General features: G+C 36.7%; 1 protein-coding gene across 1 annotated transcript in view; it reads left to right on the top strand.

The window, feature by feature from the left end:
• LOC140150874 (uncharacterized) overlaps positions 1 to 13,791 on the top strand; it is a 164,835-nt gene that overhangs the window by 51,840 nt on the left and 99,204 nt on the right. Inside the window, 1 exon segment of the mRNA XM_072173022.1 lies at positions 6,454 to 6,593. Within this exon segment, the coding sequence (XP_072029123.1) occupies positions 6,454 to 6,593 (140 nt within the window).

Below are 13,791 nucleotides of genomic sequence, written 5' to 3'. Positions count from 1 at the left end.
GGTTGGTGAAGAGCAGGGTGGTAGTGTGCAACCATGGGATACTGAAGTCCAACAACTATCTGAAGATGAAAGTCAAGAACAAATGGGCAAGTTACAAGTTGAGGGAAGCGTAGATGATATTCAAGATGAGGATGTTGAAGAGCAAGATGGTAGTGTGCAATCATGGGATGATGAGGTGCAGCAAGAATCTGAAGATGAAAGTCAAGATGGAATGGGCAGGTTACAAGTTGATGAAAGCTTAGATGATTTCCAAGATGACCTTCTCGAAGAGCAGGGTGGTAGTGTGCCGCCATGGGATGATGATGATGAAAGAGAAACGAATGATGAAATTTGTGCTGATAAAACTTTAGTAGACATAGCTGGAATTGACACCAAAGTTATATCATCAACATCTTCATCCACTTTTCAACATGTATTAGAGAATATAGAAATTAAAGAAAGCATAGATGAGATCCAAGATCATTTCCTGAAAGAGCAGAGTGCTACTGTGCATCCATGGACAGATGGTGAAAGAGAAATGAGTGATGATATTTTTACAGATGAATCTGTTGCAAATGCTGTTGGGAGAAACACCAATGTTAAGTTATCAACATCTTCATCTGCCTTTTTTCAACATTTTTCAGAAAAGATACAAATTGAAGAATGCTTAGATGATTTTCGAGATGAGTGTCTTGAATCGCAAGATAGTAATGTGCCACTTTGGGTAGATGATGAAGGAGAAATGGGGGTTGAAATTTGTGCAGGTGAATCTTTTGATCAGGCAGTAAAGTCATCAACATCTTCATCAACCATTCAACATGTTTCAGAAACAACACAGATGAGCTCTTGTTACGCTTCAGCAATCCAGGATAGAGAATACACCAAATTTCAGTCATCAAAATCTTCTTCCACTTTTCAACATGCTTCAGAAACAGCACAGATAAGTTCTCGTCATGCAGTAGAAATCCAGGATACGGGACACTCTCAATTTCAGTCGTCAAAATCTTCATCCGCTTTTCAACATGCTTCAGAAACGGCACAGACGAGCTCACGCTATCATGTTTCAGAAATCCAGGAAACAGACTACACACAATTTCAAGTAGGTGGCATTTTTCTCAAGGAAGAGGATGACAACATGTCGGCAACGATGCTTAAGGTTGATGCACTCTCTCAAGCTGTGATACCATCAATAACTGATGACCTAGATATGATACCAGAGAAAGAGAAGTTGGTAGATATTACAACTACATCAATGGTGGAAGAGGTAGCTTCTTCACCTGTGAGATCTGGGTTAAATGAACATCATGAATTACATCATGAATTAAGATGTGATGTCAGATCAAAAGGGCAATGCAATGATGATCTCCAAACTGGAGAATTTGTGAAGTCTGATGCAAGCACAGATGTTCATGAATCTGTGGTAACAGCGTCTCTTCAACAAGATTTTGATTTACCTTTCATTGCTTCTGTTACAAATTCCCCATCTGGAATATTTGATGATGAGTTAAGTGGTTTCAGCAAAGAGAGTGACAATATCTCAGAAAATGTTACCGGTCCACAACCAGTGTGTGACTTCAATGAACAGGTCCTAGAGGAACGAACTGTTTCTCTTGGGTATGCATCACATCAACTCTGTAATGACGACTCCAGTGCATTCACTGAGAACTCGGGCATTGGCACGCAAGAAGACTTTACAAATCTGCAAGCACTGTCCGACTACAATATGCAGGTTTTAGAAAGTACCATTGCCTCAGCTGAAACTCTGCCATCTCATTTCTGCATGGAAGATAGTGGGATGTCCGATGAAATGATAGAAGGCAGCTTTAATGCAACAATAGATGACTTTACAAGTCTTCAGCAACTGAGCGATCACAATGCACTAGTCTTGGAAGGAGAAACTGATACTGCGAAGCATTTGCCTTCTGGAAACAGTGAAGAAGATGATGAAACAACAGGTGATGTCTTAGTTGAAAGTTTCACTAGCCTGCAAATGCTGTCTGGTTTGGAAGCAGAAACAGCCTCTAATGACAGCCCACCATCTGAATCTTGTAAGGATGGCTTGGATAGTATTGCTGATACAGGTAACACCACGTTAGAGAGTTCCACCAACCTGGATCCTTCCTCAAACCAAGATAAACAGATCTTACAAGGAGGTTGTGCTCCTATGGAAAACATATCACCTCAATTCTTTGAAGAAGACATAGGGACTAGTAATGAAACAATGGGAAAGAGTGCAAGTCTCCAACCACTGTGTGATCATGATGGACAAGTCTTGGAAGGAGATCTGCAACCCTTGGGTGACCAAAATGAGCAGGTTGTTTTGCGAGGCTTAGTTAAAAATCAACCTGCATTTGATTTCCTGGAGGACAGCTCTGGTAGTGTTAAAACTGATGGATCAAGCCCAAAGAAAGCAGAAACTGATGCAACCAATTTGGAGTTACTACCCATCCATGATGGCCTGTCACAGGATAGTGACCATTCTTCGCATACAAAACAGATCTCATTGCTATCTACTGAAGATGATACTACAGTGGCAGCAAAATGTGGTGCCCAGTTTGCAGATACCTCATCAACATCACATGCAATTTCAATGATAAAGCCACCTGTCATACAATCACCGGCTACTAATGATGATGATGATGATGATGATGATGATGATGATGATGATGATGATGATGATGATGAAGTTAGCGGGTTGCAAAGTTATAGAAAGGAAGTTGATTTCCAATCCTCGCAAAAGGAAGTTGAATTTCAACCCTCGCAAAAGGAAGTTGAATTTCCATCTCAGCTGGATGTGGTGGAGCAAGTAACCATGGTAACTGACACTTCCTGTGATAATACAATTTTGGTAGAGTTGAATACCACAGAAGAAATAGATCAGTCTCTTGGATTTAAGTCACAACATGATGTATTGGATCAGTCTCATAACACTGGTACCAGAATAGAATCTACATTATACCCACGTGGTAACAGTCCACTGGATTCCTCATTCCTGGAAAGATCAGGCTCAGGACGACTGTTAGTGTTTGCTAAACAAGATTCAATCCACTTTGACAGCCCTGATCCAGTCCTAAATAGTCCTAATAAATCCTCACATGTTGCAGGTCAAGATGAATCAGGCAGCAAAGCAACGCCACAAGCTACTCAAGAGATTTTACGTACAAATGCATCCACTACACATTTGATTTCATCAGTTAGGTCGACACAAATGCCACAGGACAATCAGAGGTGCACTTCTTCAAATTCAAGCTTGATTGAACAAAGTAGATATGTTGAAAGTGGCATTTGTAGGGTAATTGATTGCAGAGAAGAGAGCCATGGTAGGGATATTGTAAAGATGTCAGAATTGTCTGGTTGTGGTATTACTGGAGATGTACAAATTGTACAATACAATGAGAGGCACACTCCTTCAAATTCAAACTCCATTGAACAAAGTAGAGATGTTGAAAGTGGCATTTGTAGGGTAATTGATTGCAGAGAAGGGAGTTCATGTCAGGATATACTTAAGACATCAGAATTGTCTGGTTGTGGTATTACTGGAGATGTACCAATTGTACACAGCAATGAGAGGCATACTTCTTATTCAAGCTCTGTTGAACAAAGTAGAGATATTGAAAGTGATGTTTCTGGAGTAATTGATTGCAGAGAAGAGAGCTTCTGCAGGGATATTGTTAAGATGTCAGAATTGTCTGGTTGTCACAATAGTGGAAGGGATGACAGGGTTTGCTCTAGTGTAGCATGTGGAGGAACTTTGGATACTGTTATTGGACAGAAGCAGGATAGGCCGGCATTAGGGTCTGATGAAATGGTAATTGCAGGGAATATAGGTCTAGTGGTAATGTACACAGGGTGGATAAAAACACTTCCAATTTTGAATTTGATATTTTATTTAAGAAAGAGATTTGGTACCAGCTTAAATTTAGTCTCAAGTGACAGCTATTAAAGCTTGAATATATATGTTATTACAGATCACATTTGTTGCATTTAAACACATGTAAGGTCAGTTATCATGGTTATTGACAGTTTAAAAAAAAAGCATCATCTCACAAAGAAATTCCAAAGGCTTTCAGGATACACCAAACATTTGCCAAAACAGGCCGGGAAAATCATCACGAGCAATAATTTTGGGAAAGTTTAAAATGGGGATAGAGCTGAACAATTTCAGCACATCGCTGTTTAAACCACTATGATATATTGTTATTTTGGCAATTTAATTTGTATTGGCTCATTTCATATAAACACCTATATACTTTGAAGTACAGTAGCTTACATGTGATTAAAATGCAACAAATGTAGTATGGATCAAATGCCCAGGCTTTACCTGTAGCTGCCATTTGTGACCAAATTATAATTTGCATCACAATTGCAACAAAAGAAGAGTATACATACCAAATTGTTTTTTCTAACCCACCCTGTGATATTGTAGGATAGTGCTCACTTATATTAGAGTCCGAAGTTTTCCGTTCAGAAAAAAATCACGGAAAATGACTTTTTTGTATGATGTGACAAAAATTGTTAAAAGATAAGAGAAAAAAATGTTTAAAACAATCATGAGTTGTGTATGTCAATGTTGATGATCAAAATACTGTTAAATAATACCGAAATAAAGGATATTACCCAGGCATGAACCCCCATATCCATCCAAACATCGTAATAGTCGGCCTGAATATCGTGAGAATATTCCAATCAGAGCATATTAATCGCAATATTGAACACTTTATTGTGACATTAATATCATTGTTTATACATTTAAAGCTTTATTCATGACACAGATTTACAAATTTTACAACACGGAAAATGGATTTAAAAAAACGGTAAACTTCGGACTCTAACTTGTATGTCCATGAACAAGATTGATGTTGACATTATGACAAAACATAGTAAATTATCATATTATATAGCGATGATGATGCCTACAGTAAAGAGGTACTGGTGTACATGTGATATAGAATGTGGATAAATTTCCTATTTTTCTTTAAATGTAAATGAGATGCATACCCTTACTTTATGAGGTCTGATTCTTGTTGAGATGCCCTATGCTATATTGTAATGAAGTAGTGAAGAAAATACAGTTAGTATGCTAGTTTATGAAGAAAGGATTTTACAGAAAACAATGCCATTTATATAGGACAGCTTGGGTGACCCAGATGTGTGACCAGTCATGTGAATTCAATTTTATCCCTGAACCTTAGAGCATATTATTAATTACAAAATAACCAGGTCTAATGGCCACTCTGCATATTAGTAATTTAGTGTTGTGTTGTAATTGCAGGTAATTACAAGTAGATTCAATCATCAAAACAAGGTCTTTTAGTGTAATTGATGATTGAATTTGTGCTTGAAATGGAATGCATTCAAGAAAAGGCAAGACTGATTGAAATATAACAGACAAAATTTAACACCAAAATTTTGTGAGATTGTAGAGGAAGAGAGAGCGAGAGAGAATGCATGTTGTAATTTTAGAGCTATCTTCAGTAGACAGCATATGTTTAAATTTAATAAGTACTTGTAGCTATAATGACTACTGTTTACTAACATAATTTCCAACGATAAATGTTCCTACCTACAATATATGTGTCACTGACCTTTATACCATTGACCTCTGAATAACCTTTGACCTTCATTTATACAATGTGGATGCTAACTTCAGTAGACAGGGTTACAGAAATTTAGAACTTTTAGAAGTATTTAAATGTTCCCAATGTACCTTGATTGTCACTTAGGGGTTCATTCATAGGATTGAGGGCATGATCGCTGTTTATGCCCGGCGTGAGCCGAGGGCATAAATCAACGATCATGCCCGAAATCCTATGAATGAACCCTGCTCATACATACCAACATTCTGAACATTGTTAGCAATCCAAAACAAATGAAAATAATAAGGTTTACAAGTTTAAATAACATTTTCATACCGTTTTCCTTCAAAAATTGGGAGAAAATGAGTAGGCCTAATTGCAGGTAGCAGCTCGTGAGGTCAACGGCCGGGAGTCGACGCGTTCATCTCTTGCGCTCCGCGTGTGATTGGTGCGGTGACATGCGGCGTGTACATAACGCTAGCAAATCGTGGCTCGCGTTAATTGGGTTCCAACGCTGCGTGACGCAGCTTGTTTATGTCCTGCGTACTGGTCATAAACGGTATTTATGACCAGCAAAAAAGGGTGCAAATCCAATCAGAAACGTCGTTATATTGTGAGTATGTATGAATACATGTTTAAACCTGCAATGTTCAAAAAAATGTATGTGTCACAGACCTTTATACCATTGACCTCTGAATAACCTTTGACTTTCATTTGCAGCTACAATTTGGATGCTATCTTCAGTAGACAGGGAGTGACAAAAATTTCAAAGTATCTCTAAAATTTGGTGTTTACTTAATGTTGCTTACTTGCATTTCACCAATAGTGATCCTACCTGTGGTAATGACCTTTACATTTTTGACCTCGTAATAACCTTTGACCTCCATTCTAATTTCAGCTGCAGGAAGAGAAGATGGCTCTCGCCCAGAAGGTGTCTCAATATGATGCCGTTATCAGTAGAAGGGAGAGAGAGAATGAGGAAGGAGAAAACCTACTGGCTATGTTACAATCAGACGTGCACAGACTCAACGGAGAAAGGTAAGATAAATATTTATGATCAACTGACTGGCTGCTAGGTGTTTGTTGAATGATTGATATATTATACGCCATCTTGAAGTGATGAACGGGTTATTCCAGTTGAAATCCATGCACTCATGGAAGACATAACCTTAACCATCCACAGAGGGAGTGCCAATTTCAAATGGGATTACTGGAATGATTGATTCCATTTGAAAACTGCACCCCTTGTGTGGGAGATTAATGACATGTCTTTCATAGGGGGTGTATGAATTTCAACTGGAATAGCACATTACCGTTAGGTGTATGCCACAACATAGAATCATCCCTTCCCATCATGCATCATTTCAGAGTCTTAGTAACCAGCCTATAATATGTAATTTTGCCAAATAGAGAAAACTAACGTTTTTACTCTATTTTTTACGCCCTAGTTGCGTTGCATTTTTGAAAAGGAGTCGTTTGTTAGAAAATTTTGAATTTTCAATGTAAAAACTTCCAAAATTTGCAAAATAGACGGCGCCCATACAGAGGCCACATATTAATCAGAAAATTCTACGAAATTACATCATTCTGTAAATGCATTTTTATGCAAGAATGCAATTTTTATGAACATTCTACTATGTGGCATTGAGTTGGATGGAAATGTAAGTTGGAATAGGATTTATGCGTGCAATCTCGTGATCATGACATGCCAGTTGCTTAATTACGATGCTCACATGTTATGGCATGCAAATTTCTGTATTTTGGTCACATTTTCTTTGAAAAAGATGGTGAGCATTTAATAGAACAGAGTATGGTTTTGACTAAGTATGATGAGGTTTGAGAAAGAAACTGAAAACTCACCTTTTCAGTTAGCTTCTTTCTTGTTCCTTCTGTGTTTCTTTTTTCCATCCTTTCTCTCCTTGTTCAGCGCTTTGATAAAATTTAAAGGCACTATATTATCTTTATGTATGTATGTATGTATGTATTTGAGATAATGATTTTAAGATGTACAACTGGTTCCTTTGTTGTTCTATATGTGCAATGACTACCTTCTAAAGCAAAGAATAGCAATGTCCATGCATGATCCAGCTCAAATTCATGCAATTCATCATGGGAAGAGAAGAGATGATTTTCTGTTGTAGGTGTGTACATGCTAGTACTTATTGGAAGGACCATGCAGTATCAGTATAATGTCAAAGCTCAACATTAGTATACAGTAAAACAATTGATGGGGTATTCAGTGAATACTATTCACAGGAAAGGTGTATACGGGGACATGTGGCTGAGGAGGGGAGCATCTTCAGGCCTGACTGATGTTTAATGATGGGTCGCACATTTTTTAGAAAATCTGAATAATTTTTCAGTTTTATTGCAAAAATGTGCAAATATTTTCTGACATTTTAAATTTTTGCAAATTCAACTTCATTTTGCACAGAAATCTTAAAGTCCAGACCATTACTATATATGGGGTTCCTTTTTCATTTAATTTTAGTTATATTTTGTGGTTAGTTTTTTGGAATCCCAGTTGCACTTCCACCCAAAAAAAATCAAAATTAAGAAAGAAATGCATCATGTGAAGTACAGGTAATGGATGTGTTACTTCAGGTATCACAATACTAATAAATTTCCCTATACTTTGTGTACAAAATAGGCTCTATTCAAATGGCTCTACCTACCTTACGAAGCGACTCAATTTTTCGAAGTAATATTTTCCTGAAAGATAAACAAATAAGCAAGTAAACAAACAAAAAGAAATATATAGTTGACCATTGAATTTTCGAACTACTGGACCGCGAAGATTATCAAGTTTGTTCACCTAATTTTCAGAATAGCGCCACTTGTAATATTACCTAGAAACTGGCGTCTTGAGAAATGCATTTAAAATCTGAATAAAAGCAATGAGTCTTTTTAAATCTTGGCAGATGCTTGGATTCAAGCCTACATTTAATACCTGGCACAATTTTTTCACAAAATCTGCCAATTTCTTTTTGATTTTTGATATTGATTTAATGTTGATCAACTTTTACCGAAATGCAAAAACACTGCATCGGGACGGAAAGCGTTTAGAGACATTATTTGGTGATGTGAAATCTTAAGCTCAACAGGTTTATATCAAAAACAATAAAAATCAGGGTTGGTGATTCTTTGGCACGACCCTGATTAATATTACACAAAATACATACCAAGTGATGTTTACATGCACTATTGACAAACGATGCTACAGTTAAATGTGAAGGAAGGAGTACACAAATATACTAGGCAAAAAGGTATAATGGGATAAACATTTACAACCATTATCGTAAACATAAATACATGCACAAATCCAAGGACAATTGCAGCCCTACTTATAAATAAATAAAATTTCAAAGGCTCTTAATTTTATTTTTATTTTCTACCTAATTTATCCCAATGATAGCAATTGACGGTAGAGCAAGGCTGTAAATCATATTATTCAGCTATTATAGATCTCACTTCCCTGGGCTTATTCTATCAACCATTCATTACAATGTGTATGCATGAGTGACGTTATAACAACGGCACATACACAACTCGGGCATGCATGTGTATTGCATCAATGGTTGCCACGGTAACGGCTTACCGCGTGGAAACCAACACCATATTTGATGATATTTCTGCTATATGCATGTTGTATTTTAGATGAGCAAATTTGTTAAGAAATCGCATTTCAAGCTTATTTGGTTCGTACATTTTTTCCATCAAATTCTGTCTTTTTCTTCAACAACATATGAATGAAGGATAGGTAGATAGCTTTGACTGATAGTAAGAATATGCCTGCAAGATGTGATTATTGTGTATTTCCAAAGCACACCTGATAAAATGAAAATCTGGAAGCTTGTTCCAGGACACAGTAGCATATATTTGAAAGGGCTCCCCAGCAAAATTTTAAAACCAAACATGTGAACATTGGATGGCAAAGTTAATTTTAACCCTAACCATGCCCATTGTTTTTTGGCTCTCTGAAGGGAAAGAAGAAATGAAAAAGGAGAGAAGGTGAACAAAGAAGTCACTTGGTACCCTTGGGTTTTGAACCTCTGATCAGAGGGTCTGTGCCTGGCTACTAGAATCGACTTATGCCCCATCACAAGGGCTCTGGTTACGAGTTACGTGGTGGTGCCACGTGGTGGTGTGTGGCTGTTAAATGGGGGATATTCCAAATCGTAGGAAACTACAAACAATCACACACAAGATTTCATTTCAAAACCTGTATGTAGCAAAGACTTTCAATTAGTAATTTCCACAAATTTCCTCTATATTCTTCTGTTGTTACTGGTCTACAGTGGAACCTCATTTAAAACACAAAATTATCTCCGGTCATTATAATGTATATTGCTATATGCTTGGGACTCAAAAAACATTCTGCGTTATCAGGAATTTTATGTATAAAACAGATTTTCTGTTAATTTAAATCTATTTTACTTGGATCTGAATTTTGTAATTTGTTACTTTTGACTGGTTGGACCATGCAGTAGATAGCATTATTTTAAGGGGAAACAAAGTAATACACCGAGTTGTTCCACGCAAAAATAAATGCTATCTCCTGTGTTACATCAGGCGATAGAGACATGGCCGGGTCTCAAAACAATACTTTTAAATCTCATTCTTAAACAGATCCCCTGTTAAATCATCTTTGCATGTAATTTACGTCCGCTTTCTCTAGTTCAACCATCCACTCCCGTGCACGAAATCGCCAAATCCATTGAACGCGTTACATGCGGATGCTAAATATTGCACGGCTTTGATGTCATGTTACGCTCAACACAAATGATACACTCAGTTCAATATGCACCTAGCTGTGCTCTGCTGTCTCATATAACACGAACAAGAACCAATGAAATTATAAAGGAAAAATAATAAATATTTAAAAATGCTCTATAGCATATCAACAGATATCACTACTTGATTGCCATGTTCATATTCAAACTATTCTATACAGCTCTTTAGATACATCATTGTTCATGTATTTTCATTCACAGAATTCAAAGGTCAGAATCATTCCTTTTTCCCCCTGAAGGATCAGATATCAGTACATCAAACAATAATAACAATGATGCTGTTGGTTTTGTTTTATCTTCTCAAAAGCATCCCAAACTCAAACACATTTCATTTGCAATTCATAAGATTGTTGCACTGTATACAAGGAAATATTTTTGAGGTTTCAGTTTTCGAGCTTTTCAGGGTGAAATTGTGAACCCTGAGTTTGAGAAGGCCTGCAAACATATTTGTCACCCATGTGGCTGTAGTGTGTAACTCTTTAAAAGAGTGAATGAAGCAAAATCAGAAAATTTGTTAGGAAGAGTAAACATTAATTTTGTTAAAATATCCGGTTTTGAAGTATCCCACTGTTCATACAATGCCATTTCACTTTCACTTCACTAAGTACATGTTAGTTGTTCATGTATGTACATAAAAAAGCATAAATGTACATTTATGTGAAACTGAAACTGATCATTTAGAAGTGTATTGGGCTACATGTATTCCATTTAAAATCCACACTACCCCTGTGGAAGATTTTGGAAAGATCTTCTACAGTTGGAGTATGAATTTCAAATGGAATGAACACATTAAGGGATCCAAAATGAGCGTTTATTGCGTTTCGACAGTATTTTTTTGTGGGACATGAGAGCACCTCAGACCTATCGAATTGCATTCTGAATACTGAAGCATGTCTTTCTGATATCAAATAATTTTCATTTTTAAAAATCACAATATAATACAAATTTTATGACAAATTAAAAAATTTGATATTTGTCAAATTTTTGATATATAACAGTCCTCGAAGTAAATTATATAAATCTAATGATATATTCTTAAAGTGTATGTAGCAGGGAGGAAAAGCCGACGGTCAATTGAAAATTTTGACCTTTCATATTGAAGATATGGATTTTTTTCCCAAAAAGACCTAATTTTTTTTTGTGTTTTGGGAAAAAATCCATATCTTCAATAACTAAAGGTCAACATTTTCAATTGATCGTCGCTTTTCATCCCACCTACATACACTTTAAGTATAAATCATCAGATTTATAAAGTTTACTTCAAGTACTGTTAAATATCAAAAATATCAATTTTAATGATTTGCCATAAAATGTGTATTAAATTGCGAATTTCAAAAAATCAAAATTATTCGATATGTCTGATGAGCTCTAATGTCCCAAAATAAATACTGTCCAAACGTTCATACCCCAGCCCTTAAGCAGCTCCATTTGAATTCCGTACACCCTCTGAGAAAGATTTAACCTGAATCTTCCACTGAGGGAGGGCAAGTTTCAAATGGAGCTCCTAAATGTGTTAATTCTATTGAAATTCATACTCCATCTGCAGGAGATATTTCCCAAATCTTCCACAGGGGTAGTGTGGACTTTAAATGGAATAGCCCATTTTGTGATTCTAACAGCCGCTTTTAAGGGTTTGATTCAATAGATGGGCAATTCCAAGCGAAGTTGCACATGAATTCTTTTTAATGCAGCAGCCAATTAGGTAAGTGAATAGTATAATGGATATTATTTTTGGTAAGTGAAAGATTAAGGTGGGAGAAACTTTTCCAAACGACCCTAATTTGCATATGCAAACTTAGCGTTGCGGAATGATGCTTGGAATTGCCCAGATGTCCACAACGAAATCCTATTTTATCTCAGTGTGGCTCAGTTGACAAAAATTAATGCTGAAGAGGCGTCTCACATTTGAAAGTTAATTGAACAAAGTTTTGGCATTTTCAAACAGAATAAGGACAAGTATTACTGAATTAGCCAAGTTGTACCAAATGATATCCACTAAAAAAACCCAACAATAATACTATTATCTTATGTTCTTAAAACAATGGCTGGCTTAAAATATCTGGCCTGTCCTTGCATGCCTGAATGCATTTTTGAAACTTGCTAAAAATTGTTTCCTGGATCCATTGTGTGGGCAACTTCTGCTTCAAAATTTTACTTGCTCTAAATACTATTACTAGTATATGATAATGAGATTGATAAAGGTGTATGCTGCTTGATGAGGAAACCACTATCAATTCATTGTGCACCAGGACAGGAATCTGGTTACAGTGCAGTGGCTTGAGGAAGTTAAAATGACCTTTGAAGAAGGAAACAGGAAGAAGGGAAAGCTCTATGATATGCTAGACCAGTGATAAATGGACCACGCTTAAACCAGCAAGTATATGTGTGTGCGACCCTAATGAACTTCCTGGTTTGCTGGTTTGTAGGCCTATCATGGTAGTACTATCCATTTAATACCAAGAAATGGAAGGTTATTATTGGTTTATGGTTGTTTGGATTTCAGGGAAGTTGTAGTCTAGTATATTAAATGCATAGATAGGTTTTAAGAGATAGGCCTATAAATATGCGGCATTTGGGGTCCCAGGTTACTGGATTGATAACGTAATATGTTCACTTTTAGTTCTAACAGGGCCTGGTTTTAATGAGGCGAGCCATTCATGAGTTAATCAAAACAAAACATGCAAGGCAAATAGTTTTAAAGCCATATATGCATTTATTCTAGCAGACGGGTGTGCCTTTTGAATAGTTTAGGGGTGCATGCTTATCAACAGTGTCAGCAATGAGGATGCTGCATTTTCAGTGTTTTCCTCAAATTGTGTGACATTTGCATAACCAAGATTTTCCACACACAATAATTTTGATCACCTGAAAAAAGATCTATTACTGATAGCAAATGTATTCAATACATTTTATTTCATCACTAATTCTTAGCCTAAAATGAACCATTTTATTATCAAATTTGATATCGAAGGGTTTAGGACAAGAAGGTCCTATCTGCAGTAGCTGCCAGATAACATATTTTCATTCTTGAAGAGATTCATCAGGATAGTTTGTGTAGATTAGCAATATAAAATTTCTTGAAACATATCCAGTACTCACATTTTTATGGAGCTACGACGTTTCGAGACCTGGTCTGGTCTCTTGAACCAGACACTTATTATCATCCGGGAGAAACTCGAAGCAGATCACTCGCTTAAAAAACGTACCAACCTCAATGTTGATGACCTTATGGAGATTTTGAAATTCCTCTGTACTACCACATATTTCGTCTTCCGTGGCCAAATATATCGGCAACGTTTTGGCACGGCAATGGGCAGTCCAGTTTCAGTCATAATTGCTGAATTCTGCATGGAATTCTTAGAACAACAAGCCATTGCCACCGCCCCCATGGACTGTCGCCCCATACTGTGGAAAAGATACGTTGACGACGTCCTCGAAATCAT

The sequence above is a fragment of the Amphiura filiformis genome, chromosome 4, assembly GCF_039555335.1.
Source record: "Amphiura filiformis chromosome 4, Afil_fr2py, whole genome shotgun sequence".
Lineage (NCBI taxonomy): Eukaryota > Metazoa > Echinodermata > Ophiuroidea > Amphilepidida > Amphiuridae > Amphiura > Amphiura filiformis.
Note: the sequence above shows the minus strand (reverse complement) of the source record. Positions and strands in the feature narration are given on the sequence as shown.